This window comes from Salvia splendens, chromosome 4 (genome assembly GCF_004379255.2).
Source record: "Salvia splendens isolate huo1 chromosome 4, SspV2, whole genome shotgun sequence".
NCBI lineage: Eukaryota > Viridiplantae > Streptophyta > Magnoliopsida > Lamiales > Lamiaceae > Salvia > Salvia splendens.
In genome coordinates this window covers 32,996,766-33,010,332 of record NC_056035.1, presented here as the reverse complement: position 1 = coordinate 33,010,332, position 13,567 = coordinate 32,996,766, and the positions used below count along the sequence as shown (strand labels likewise).

Sequence of the window (13,567 nt, the reverse complement as noted above, 5' to 3'; positions counted from 1 at the left end):
TTTCATAATAATAGAGTCATTTTTAATACGTTGTATAATAGTGGAGTCATTTCTTTTTTAGTAAAAGTCAACATAATTTCTTCTCACTTACTTTATTTTTCTTACTTTATTCTCTCTCCATCTCTCTATGTTTTTCATTTTCTACTTTATTCTTTCTTTACTTAATTCACTTAACATAATTTTTTAAAATTTTTATACCGAAAATAAATGTGTCCACTACTATGGAACGGAAGGAATAGTACGAAGCGTTAATCTAGTAGCATTAATTAAGTCTACTGCATCCTCTATTTACTTTTGGAAAATTTACATTTTCAAGCAGTCAAATTGACATTTTTTTACTGTTTCCTCTACTTTTTCAGGGAAAAGTTTCATTTTCAAGCACTAAATTGACATCATTCGAAGCTGGTAAGTTGGGATGCCTATTCAGTCAATTAAAATTATAAGGGCACCTGGCGAGCCAAAATCAATTAAAATTATAAGGGCACCTGGCGAGCCATTTTGGCTCGCCGAAAGGAGGTGGCAAAACCCCAGTCCCCATTGCAGGTGGCTCGTCTCACCAAGCTTCTTGGTGTGGGGAGGAGAGGGGGCTCGCAACGTCCCCCACATGGCGCGATTTCATTAGGCGATGGCGCCCACCCGCGCCCCTTGCAATTTGGCTTCGTTTTGATGGTTGAAAAATTACTTAAAAAAAAGAAATTAAAAAATTAATTAAAAGTTAGAAAATTATTTCCAAATATTCCCATTATATTTTCAATTTTACCTTTTTAATACTTTTTTTTATCCTCCAATTCATCCAAAAATCATGTATAAGTGCTCATTCATCATTCTTACCGTTTCTAAAAAGTATGAACTATTTTCTTATTAGTCCGTTCTTTAAAAATATGAACTTTATAATTTTGGAATAGTTGAAAAATGCATTACCCCACAACATCATTTTATTTACAAGTTATACAATTATACTACACTACTAATGATGTTGAGCCCACGCTTTCTTAAACTATACCCTTTATCTCTCTATCTCTTATTTTTATCAATTATACATTAGAACTTGTATCAAATCAAATGTTAATACTTTTTAGAAACGGAAATAGTATATTTTTTCACACTAAAAACATTATTCATTTTCTCTCTCTAAATTTTCATTCACAGTTCAAGTATTGGGATAAGGGGTGAAAACATCGTCTATGGGCAGACAGGGGCACAATTGTCTAGATGAAGATTGTGTTCTTCCCTTTATTTTTCTCCTCCTATATATATATTGTTAATTAACTAGGTAAAGGATGACTTGACTAATAAATCAAAAGTCTTAATTAAAATAATTTAATTGAAGTTTGAATGAAATATTAATTTGAACGATTATAGGAAAGACAATTGATCACCAAAGTCAGGAAAATTGGTCGAATTCAAAGATTTTTTCAAGACCTTAAAACTACATAAAAAAAATATAATGAGTCTGATTTTGTTTGGGATTTCCCTAAAAAGACGATTACAGCGAAATCATTGCAATATGATTGAATTTTATTTTTAAATGTATATAGTTAAAGGATAATTATTTTGAGATTTATTGGCTAAATATGCACTCTTAAGTTAGTTTTTTGGATAAGTTCTCATTTAGCATGTAATATACCTATGTGCTTTCATTGAGTTCAAATGACTCGAAGTGGTGTTTTGCGGAAGAGAAGTCAGGACCAACAAGAATGTTTGAGAGCTGACTCAGAATGGAGACTTAGTAAAAGACCAATAATGACTAATATTTTTTTTGATACAAGAGAAATGCTCAAGCTGAGGGCGCATCGAGCAAAACAATCGATAACAAATAAACGAACAAAACAAGAAAAGATAACCAAAAACAATGCAAAACCCCCCACATACATGGCACCGAATCAAAAAGCCATAAGCTAAGCAAAGAAACACTACAAGTCAGCAGCAACCCGACCACGAGCCATCCCTCAACAAAAAGCCACACCACCAGCTCAACCAAGAACACGACACCCACAATAGAAAAGTAGGCACCGGAGGAAAATAAAGAAAGAAAAAGCAACAAAGCCACAAAATCCTTCTTCCATCTAGTTCCTTTTACTTTCAAAGCCTCGCCAGCCTCTAACATTGTTCAAGTTTTCTGCCATTTGTGTAGGGGAAAAAGGGAATCCTTAGCACCAACCCCTCACCCATGTGTCAAGTCGCCACAAAAGTCTTCTCTTTTTGAACTCCCAGTTTGGTGTGAAGTCTTGAAAAATTATTTTATTTCGGATGTCCCAAATCGTCGACGAGACAACATAGAACATGGAGATCCATATTTTCTTATCAAACCTCTTCAATAATGACTAATATGGATAGTGTCGAACCCACATTAGAGAGGGGGGTCATAGTCCCACAATTATTCTTAATAATTACTTATTATATATGTATAATAGGTAAATATTGAAATAATAAATGTTGTTGAACGACATAGGTGGTCTCGTTATACGCCTCTTGAAGACGAGTTATAGAGTTTGAATCCTCTCAGTCACGCACGCCTTGTGATATTTTACTTATTTGATTTAGAGTGAACAAAACTAATAGTCTCTGATCTCGTCGAAAAATGCACCAATGGTCTCTTAAAAAATTTATAGTCTTTTTGGTTCCTAGAAATTACATTTTTGTTACCTGTCGGTCTTTTATACCCCAACGCATTTGAAAATTCTCCTAAATGCCATGGAGGGAATTTTCGGTATCTAGAAATTACAGTTTTAATACCTCTTCACTCATGCAATTTTTTTGGACATACACATAAGCATCTTTTGAATGAATTCACTTAGTTTTTTAAAATAAATACTTGAATAACGTATAGATTAAACTTTATAATGAAAAAATTACTATAGTTTACTTTAATATTTTTAGTACAAAATATTACTTGCAAGAGTTCCCTTTAATTTACAATAGATATAATTCACTTAAGTTTTAATTATTATATTTAAAAAATATTTTTCACTATACTATATTTTACTTAACGAAAATAAAATATTTGTTTTTCACTTAACTATAGGCAGTAACATTTAAATATTTAGGTAAAATTTTTTTAAATAAAAAATTACTATAGTTCATTATATATTTTTTTCTTCTCAAATTTTAAAAAATCAAGTTTAATTTTCTATAGTTCACTATAATATTTTTGTTAAAAAATGTTGCTATTAGATTTAATTTTTTCTATGCAAACATACAGATTAATTGAACAGTATAATAAATCATATTTAATTATAAAAATAAATAAAGCATAATTTTTAAAATTTGGTTTCTTATTTAAATTTTTGCAATCATAAAATATCAAATATTATTTAAATGAGGGTTTAATTGAGTTTTTAAAAGAAAATGATCATGGAAGAAAAAATAAATAAAATTAAAGGGAGAGTAGAAAGGTCCAAAATACCCCCAAACAATAAATATTCACACTAGTGGTGCCTAGGGTAACTTTAGTCTTATCGTACCAAAAATGATATAAAAAAATTTTAGGAACCATTGGTGCATTTTTCGACAAGTTTATGGACTATTAATGTAGTTCACTCCTTGATTTATTTCCCTCGTTATATCATTTTTTTCCCAATAAATGTATAGATATGTTACATGATATTCTAAATTTTAACAAAGTTCTCCTCTCATTGTATATAAAAATATATTATACTATTTATCTATCATTTACATTATTTATCTATCATTTACATTTAATTCATTTAACGTCTCAGCTACATAAATATGTAAATACTATTTTATAGTATAATATTAGTAACTTTGTTTAAGCATTGATTTGTTTTTAAAAAAAATATTAATTCACCTGTTTGTCCTAATTTTCAGCTGGACCACGTAAATTAATAATTATTATATGATGCTGAAATGTTGATGAGAAATGTTACTTAATATTCCGTAGTTGTTATGACAACACAAATGTCGATTTCTCATTATTATCGGTTATTATTTAATCATACTTATATCTAGTTTCTATTGATAATGTTTTAATTATTCATCTTTCTCGGAATCCCGATTGCTTATCTCGCATCTATTTCTGGCAACAACGATACCATTCAATGGCCGATCCAGGAACTAAATACCGTGGGGTCAAACCCGATAATAATGATTTAAATTAATTATTTTTATAAATATATACTACTATTTTATTTATATAATTAATGCGAGTATCAATATTCTGAAAACATCGTACTCTATTTTCTTCGTCCCGCCATAAAAGCAAGACATTTCTTTTTAGACATAGAATTTTAAAAAAATGATGTTTAGAGAGTTAAGTGGATAAAAAATACAGTATGAGATGAGATAAGATAGAGGAGCAAATAGATAAAAAAAAAAGAAGAATTAAGAGAGCAATTATGTTATATTTTGACGAAAAAAAAGAGTTATTGTACTTTATAATTGGATGTCCTAAAAAAGAATACGCACTTGTGGTGGGACGGAAGGAGTATAATTTTTCTGTAATATCCCAAATTTGTAAACAATAAAAATTCTTGGAATATGAATAACAAGGTTGAAAATTTAATTATAAAACTAAAATTAGAAGAAATTAAGAAATTATGTGTTTAATTTTTACTTTATAAGTATGTGTTTTAATTTTGATATGTAAAAAATATCCTACTAGTATATAACTTGAATTGAAATTATTAGATGAGAATATATTTTTTAATGAAGTTATAAGAATTAATACAAATAATGACATCCATTCTCTCTCCTCATTTTAAGTCGAGGGCATGTACCCATGTTGATGTGAGTTTAATTTTATTAATTATAGTTGACGGGTGAATATAGGGAAAAGAAAACAATAATGACATCCATTCTCTCTCCTCACCTGCGCCAAACCCATTTCGATTTCCCTTTCTTCGAATACAAAAACTGGAAGCATTCTTCTACAATTTCTCCATCTCTTCATTCTCGACAATAGCCTCCCCTGCCTTGATGAGGTGGGGGCGGAGAAAGTAGCTTTCCGGCGGCACTCCGGAACCGGTGGTGGGGTCACCCGACCCCACCTGGATCCGCCGCTGATACCACTAATGTTCCATAAATGTTACCAATAGTTTGGGCTCCAACATATAAATTCTAGATTCACCTTTAATTAAATATGGACATTGTTTCTAAGGGAGGCTCGATTATTACATATTCTAATGTCTCACATTTTACTTCTAGATTATTGCATAAATTACTTATATTTATTGCACAAATTATTTACGTTCCCTTCATGCAATATACCAATCATGTCGTTACTCGTTGGTTGATACTTGATTTTTGTAGGTTTACATTTAATTAGACAAAATAATTTTCAATTTTAATCAGATGACAGCGAGAAAAACACACTGTTTGCACGCAGTAAAAATAATTATTTTAATTTCATGCGTCGATATGTAAATCTATTAAAAAAAAATACTGGTATGTAATCGGCTAGTACTATATACCTCAGAGTCTTTCAAAAATAGTTTCTTTTGTAATTTTAGTCCATTCCATAAAATAATTTTATTTTTTAAAACATTTTCACTGCACGTTATAATGATAAATTGAGTCCTACTATCCATTAATATTATTCTAATTACTTTCTATTTGTCTTTTCATATTCTACAAATTTTGAACTCATGTCATTCCTAAGTCCCTATTTCTCAGGTAACTCAAAGGAGTATTTATTAGTACACAAAGTTGTTATAGGTTTTTATTTTTAAAACCATTAAATAAAGATTCCATAAAAATAGATTATTTTTATTATTTTGATCGTTTTATAAAATAGACACTTTTATTTTTTGTACAATATTTTTTATGAAAATAACTCTCTACTAATAATATTTTAATTATTATTTTTAATCTCTTTTTTTTAATTATTCAAAATGCTCGAGCCAAGAGTAGCGCAAAGTATAAAAAAATTAACACAATAACTAAACAACCAGAAAGGGAGCAAAAACAGTCCATCCCAATTAAAGCTAAAACAGAAAACCACGACAATGAAAAAAGCAATAAAACCACTATCAAGAAGGCCACACTAACATTACCACCTAACCTCATGTTGTCAACTACCTGCCCACTTCCTGACTTACTTCAAATTATATCTTTCATATTTTTCATACTTTACACATTGTGTAGTAAAATTAATATCATCTGAAATAGGTTATTGTATTATAGAACGGATAGAAAAATATATTATAACTAAAAATACTACTAGTATAGGTCAACATTATATTTATTGCATGGTAATGTTATGTACCGTATATCACTTAATTACACGCGGCTCTCTTGCCTGCTTATTTATAATTGATTTTTAATTAGTTCTCAACGTAGCCATTATTGAGAACTACAATAAAATAAATATCCAACTATTTTACTTATTAATCAGGGATTCAACATAGACCATTATTGAGAAATACAATAAAAATAATATAAATATCCAACTATTTAACCAGGGATTCAGGGTCAGGAGCACAAAGGAATTCAACATAAATGCATTTTGCTATTTTGATTGCGCAATTATTAAATCAATTGATTGAAATTTCATATGGTATCACTGCAATTTAATGAGGAAATAGAAGATTCAACACAAATTCCATCTACTGCAGTTATTGTGTGTGAATATGAATATTTATTAATTAATTGACTAGGGTATAACGACCAAATTTGTTGGGCCTTGACAACACCTCTGAATAAAATTGTTTAAATTTAGGCATATTTTTGAATTTCGGTTTTGTTTTGAAGCCTAGCGTATGTGATTCTTCAATATGTAACTCTGTCAACTGGTGCGCATTAATAATACGTGTCCACTATAATTAATACGACGGCGTATAATGCAATTAATCATGCATATATAGACCAAACGAGTTTAATATTTTTCATATGATTGTCTGTTTTGAATTCTGCTTGAGTAATGAATACCTGTACTATTTATTCTCAGATACTGATAATATATGGAGTATATCTTATGTATTTTCTCTTTATTACCTCCTCATATACTTATTAAGTTTGTCTTGATTTTACCGTTAACAAAAATATAAGTAATGCAACTTTTTATCAGAACTTTGGATCATATAATTTTATATTCTTTTAAGAACTTTTTTTTATTTGATTGAACTTACATACTCCTACAAAATAGTTTTATATACTTTTAAGATATTTTTTTACTACTTTGATTTAGCTTACATACTTCTCTGTCCCATAAAAATATCAACAGTTGGGATGATACAAATTTTAATACACAATTGGTGAAGTAAGAAAGAGATAGAAGAAAAAATTAATTATAATTATGTTAGTGGAAAATGGGCCTCACTTTATTAGAGAGAAAGTAGTTACCAAAAATAAGAGTTATTTTATGGGACGAGCCAAAATGGAAACTCCATGTTTTTATTGGACAAAAGGAGTACAAACTTTTCATTTTACCGGACATTCTCAATGTTCACCAAGAATCTTCTTCCTTTTTTGTGATATAAACTACGAATAAAAAACACTCGCCGAGCGTAACACAACCCAAAAAAGAACGGAGAAATTACACGAAAATAAACTAAAATGAAAATACAATTATCGAAAACTGATACATCGTAAAAGGAGTAAGCCGAGTCAAGGAGTCATCTTTCACTAAGACGAGATGCGATCGATAGTACTATCTGATTGACGTGTCATCCCCAAAAATTAAATGGTTTCATCTCTGAATTAGTAGCACCGCAAGCAGCAGAGTTCCGACAAACTGGATAGTGGAGAGGGCTGAGCTTTCGCCAGAAAATTATACAGCGAGAGGGAGAGAAAATTACGCAGTGCTATGAGTGCAAAGAATGATTTGGTGTATGAAATGCATGGAATAACTAGCCTATTTTAAACAATGCATGTATCCTACGAGACATTCATACTTATCAGTTAATCACCTCGGAGTTAAATTAATCATGTTAGCCCAAGTATTTAAATTTCAAGCCCATATTCTTTCAAAACAGTCGTCTCATTTATATAAAAAAAACTCCAACCCCACTAAACATTAGTTGCAACACATAATAATTTAATAGGCCCAGCTTTAGAAATCTCCCTTATAGTACAAAAGAAAGTACATGTCCCAATTAAATATTAATTGATCTAGTGGGCCATCAAAATCAATTTCCCAGCCCAAGTAAAATCATTCCCAACCAAGGCAGGCCATAAAAAAAAGAGTAAATAATAGTGGCCCAAGACCAATAACAAGTGGACCATCTTATATAACAACTAAAACACTCAAAACGTTGTACTCATTTATTTTCAATAAACGAGATTCTCTTATCTCATCCTATCATTGTTTACTTGTTCTCGCTTTATTTAATTTTAATGTAATTTTGTTGAAGTAGTTGTTTAGAAAGAAAAAAAAAAACGTCTTTTCATTGGTTGGACAAGATAAACAGTTGGTTCGTAGAACTTAGGATTAATTCAGTGGTCTATGTGGATATGATACTCTTACTTGTATATGACTATAATTGCCAAGTACACTTGCGGGTAGATTAGTCTAAATTAGGACAAGTCAAATATATTCATATTTTTCTATTATACGTAAGTTTTTACTTATAACCGAAATTGGATGAGATTATGTTTCAAAATCCAATTTCTCTCCTCAAGCACGTGTGGATAATTCGAATATATTCAAGTATAAAAGCTAGCTCCCAATCGACAAATCTTATTAGCAAAGATAACATATATATGTTACTCACATGAATGTAGTATGTGAATATATTAATGTGCGTGACATGAGAAAAAACACAAATTAAGTATTGGTGTCCATAAACTCCCAAAAATAAATTGGTAGGAGATCATATCATGCTCACATGCAACCATGTGATGAGGGATGGGATGGTTTTATCATTTTGCCCTTTCTAATTTCACCTTTTCAAATATAATGCCGTTGCACCTCATTTTATTTTCTACATATATTCTCATTATTATCATAGAAATTTTAATGTGTACAAATATTAAATAGTCTCTATATATAAGAGGTTGGTCCAGCAATGGAGCACGACATGTGATATGTAGGATCAATTACAGCTATTCATATCCTACTTACGCCAATTTCACTCAACCAATGAGATTTAAGATTTTTTGCTCAAGAATTTGATCCCCACTAGGATGATACTTCTTAAATAGTATCAAATGTCGGGGATGCTAATGCAATGTATCCATGATTTTTAATCTATGAGTACGATATATAATTACATAAAAATTGTACCAGCGGAGTAGTCGAGTCGTGTCACCTTCAAGTGCATGTCTAATGACAGACCGTTTCATTCATTTGTGTCTTATTGTCGGTCAAATTCTCACGCATATCTCCACGACTCTACCTCTACTTTTCGTTATACTCTCCCAGTTTTGAAGTTACATTTTACCATAAAAGTCTGTTCCAGTTTAAGAATCACATTTAGAATTTTCCATATTTGGACATAAAATTTTACCCCATTATTCAATAAAATTACACCCAAATGCTATTATCTACACAAAAATCAACCAAAAAATAAAACAAAAACTTAACCCCCTAACCCCACCCCAACCCCCCTCATTTGACTTTCATTTCTCTCTCACTCCACCTTCCCGTCTCTCTCTATTCCTAATCGAAGGAACCCTAATCGGCTCCTACTATAATCGCCGATCTAAATCCGACGATTACTCCATCACTGTTCGCTTCTCATGGTCGATGAATGGGATGCTTTCCCGGAGTTTGAATCGTTGCCATCTTTCGATACACCCCCCGAAACCCTAATCGTCCATGATACACCACCTGAAGTCATTGCACGGTGGGAAATCGAACTACCGGTCGATTGGTACCTCCGATCGGGAAATCCACGACGGTTTGGGGGCTTTGCCGGGTCTGAGGTCGTCGAAGAAACTGAGATTCCCCCACCGGCTGAGGTCTTCGACGGATCTGAAACCCAGCCACCGTCTGAGGGCTTTGACGGGTCTGAACATCAACCACCGTTCCAACCCTATGACGACTCTGAAACGCAGGCACCGTCGGAGGGCTTTCACGGATCTGAACGTCCACCACCGTTCCAGCCCTATGAAGACTCTGAAACGCAAGCACCATCCCTCCTCTTTGACGCATCTGAACCTCAACCACAGTCTTCATCAAAGATGGAGTACACCGAGAATGAAAAAGCAATGTGGTTGATCTTGTTGCCCTAGCATGAAAGTTCTCCTCTAATCTGAGAGTTTTTTTTCAATTCTAAGCCACCCCCTGTGTAGGGTTTGGAGGCTGTTTCAGTTGAATTGATTGAGGGTTATTGTTGCCTTGGTTGTGTTGGTTTGTTTGCTACTCCATGATGAAGTTTTTCTGATGAATTACATGTGATAATCTGTGTATTCACTGCATTGGTAGGTTTTTTGTGAACTTAGCCACCCCTTTGATGGTTTGGAGGTTCTGATTTGCAATTTTGCTCCTCTGTGATGAAGTTTTTCTGAGAGTTTTGCATGCTCAGCTATGATGCCTCTGTATTGGTTGGTTTTTTGTGAAATTAGCCACCCATTTGATGATTTAGAGGCTCTGATTTGCAATTTTGCTCCTCTGTGAAGAAGTTTTTCTGAGAGTTTTGCATGCTCAACTATGATGCCTCTGTATTGGTTGGGTTTTTGTGAACTTAGCCACCCCTTTGATGGTTTGGAGGCTTTGATTTGCAATTTTGCTGTCTTTGGTTGGTTTGTTGGCTCTGATATGCAATTTTACTCCTTTGTGATGAAGTTTGTGTGAATATAAGCCACCCATGTATTAGGTTTGGAGGCTTAAGCCTCGTGATGAAACTTTGCTGAGGGTTTTTTTTTAAAATACACACACCAGCCATGACTTACACTTGGAATTCATACAAAATGCAGCTTATAGAGTTGTAAGCAAGCCTAGTTACCATATCCCATAATGCAGCCTAGTAATTCTGACCCATAATGAAGGCTATAACCAAAAAAACAAGTTTACATACTAAATACCAACCTATTTTAATGCTTATAATGTAAACCCCATGATCCAAGTGGCCTAGCTAGAAATCTAAAACATTAATTAGATGTCCTATGTCATATGAGACACCCACATCATTCTGAGGGAGTAGTAGATACTCCAAGCTTTCCCTTACCAGATTCTTTTCAACTTCAAGTGATGTAGGAAGCCCCATTGTCCTTCTCAGCCTTTCTTTGTTCAAGTGGGGTATTTTTTAGTTGTTGCCCCCATGCACTTCTAGGATCTTGCTGAGACAGCTTTGCAATGTTAAGAAAACATTGTTCAGAGTTTGTGGTGTGAGTTCCTCAAAAGAACTCCAAACATTACCCAATAATTCATCTATATTGGTGGCTAGTTTATCATCTTGTAGTGATTGTATGGCCCTAAAAAAGCCAAGGTCCAATACATTGGTGTCTGGGGAGTTTGGCTGGTTGGCTAATTAGATGGAATTTAAATCCATCTGAACTTGCAAGAGCCTCAAATTGTGAGTCAGAGGAGTTTAGGTGAGGTTTGACATTGTCTAGTTGGATATATATATGTCCTTGCTTGCATTGGATGGCCACTTAGCCTTGATTGCTGGAATAATTTGTGCATTATGTATGAATAAATGAATGAATGGCTAAGTGATGACATTACCAATGTCTGATAGGAAAGTGAGTTGAAAAAATATTCATACCTGATTCAAGAGACATTTTCTCATTGCTTCCTTGTTAACTGATGGGATAGGCTTTGTCTCCAGTGTCCCTCTTGGCCTATTCTTTGTCTTCCTTTTGACTGGAACTTGTTCTGTGAATGGGAATATGCCTATTTTACCATCAAAGATGGTCTGCCCATCTGTGCCAAACTGTGGCCTACTTACAGCACACATGAACATCACTTTTGTGATGAATCTTTTTGATTTGCAAAACCTGTAAGGCTCATCCTCATCCGGCAACAGGTAGTATCTGTCTGAAGCCTTTGTCATGTAAAACCATTTCTTATCAATATGAACTGTGTTGTGCATTGCATGATAAAAAAGCTTCCCTTCATCTATAGCTGGCTGAATATGAGTAAGACACCATCTCATTCTACTGATTTTGTTTGCTTCAGTAAGTGCTGGCTTTATGGCATTTGTATGTGGCCTTATCAGGTTATTCTTTGCCCATCTACCAACTGTGGTCTTGCTAACTTCCATCTTACAAGCAAGTTTTCTATAGCAAGATCTCTCAAGAAAAGACAATTGTCTGAACTTATCTTCATCAAAATTTAGTTTACCTGTTTTCTTAGTATATCCTGATGCTCTGCCCATCTTGGCTATCCCCCATAAGCGGCTCACGGTCCTTCTGTGCACTTTGAATCTCTTGGCTGCCTCTTGAATGAACCATGTGGCAGTGCTCCAGCTTGGCATTGCTGTTAAAGGAACATCACAATATGGTTCTTCTTTTGGCTACTCAAACTCAGGGTGGCTCTCGGCCCTTGCTCTGGTTCTGCCTCTTGAATCTGCTCCTGCTCCATCTCTTGCTGCATCTCCATTGCCCTACGATGAGAATTCTCTGAGGGTAATTTAGTTATAAATACCTTTGGTTGGTTTGTTGGTAGGTGGAGTTCAAGTTTTTGGAGTAATGGTGGAGTGAATGTATTTATAGGTGTAGTTTAGCTTAAATATGATTTTGGATTTTTCCCTCCATGGGATTGTAGTGAATTTTTCCCTCCGTAATTTCGAGTTTGAGTTAGTGAAAATGGAATTTGGTTCCCTCTTTAAATTTGTTGAGATGTGATGGCCGAAAAACATGGGTTTGCAATGTGTGAAATATTTTTTTTATTTTAACTTTGGCATAGCTTAATTTTTTGTAAAGAAAAAAGAGTAAACAATTTGGAAAATTAAAAACCATAAGTTTAAATAATTTAAACAACCAAACTTATAGTGAGTAAAAAAGAAATAATTTAAAAATCTAAAAGTCAACTCATCTCATTTTCCACCAACTCACTTCATTAATTACACACTCCATCATCTCACTTCATTAATTACACACTCCACCAATTCTTTAAAATCCGTGCCATAGCTAAATGGCACTCCAAATATGAGACGGAGGGAGTGTATAAAATACATAAAAAAATTGTGAAGTATGGAGTATTAGGTAACGAGCTATATATATATAGAGTTGTGATCAATTGAGATTTTTTAGCCTAATTGAGAAATGAGATGCATTATCAGCCACTCATTTTTATTAAATGAGTGGTCCAGAATTTGCCACATGGAAAATATTTTTAGTTTAATTAATTATGAAAGGGCGTAATGGTAATTTTATGTTTAAATTGGGTTTCTTCCGCTTGTGTTCTCCATCTCCTTCCCAAATCCCCGCCGCAGATTTCGATCTCAGCCCCTCCGCTTCTCCGCTGCCCCCAAAATCTCTGCCACAATCTCCGTCGCCGACAAGCTTCCTGACGCCACCCTATCCTACCTCGACGCCTCCGACGAGCTCCAGACCATCTCAATCGCCGACATCACCACGAATAAGAAGGCAATTTTGGTCGTGTCCTCCGTCGCAGCCTCCTTCATCCGCGCCATCAGCGACGCCGCCATAACCTCGCTCTCCTGAGCCAATCTCTGCCACATCAGCTTCCTCCTTCTCCATCCTCCTCACCCATTCCTCCAGG

General features: G+C 33.7%; 1 protein-coding gene across 1 annotated transcript; it reads right to left on the bottom strand.

The window, feature by feature from the left end:
* Positions 1–11,082: 11,082 nt before the first annotated feature.
* LOC121801003 lies at positions 11,083–12,317 on the bottom strand. The gene is made up of 2 exons (XM_042200482.1): positions 11,607–12,317; positions 11,083–11,178 (listed from the first exon to the last, which is right to left on the bottom strand). The coding sequence occupies exons 1-2, from the start codon at positions 12,315–12,317 to the stop codon at positions 11,083–11,085; spliced, it is 807 nt and encodes a 268-aa protein (XP_042056416.1).
* Positions 12,318–13,567: the final 1,250 nt, after the last annotated feature.

Excerpts from the sequence above, each read along its gene's own strand:
- LOC121801003 (XM_042200482.1), bottom strand. The coding sequence starts at position 12,317 with ATGCCAAGCTGGAGCACTGCCACATGGTTCATTCAAGAGGCAGCCAAG. Across the intron at positions 11,179-11,606 it reads GAAAATGTCTCTTGAATCAG|CAAGATCCTAGAAGTGCATG; the intron begins GTATGAATATTT and ends AAGCTGTCTCAG.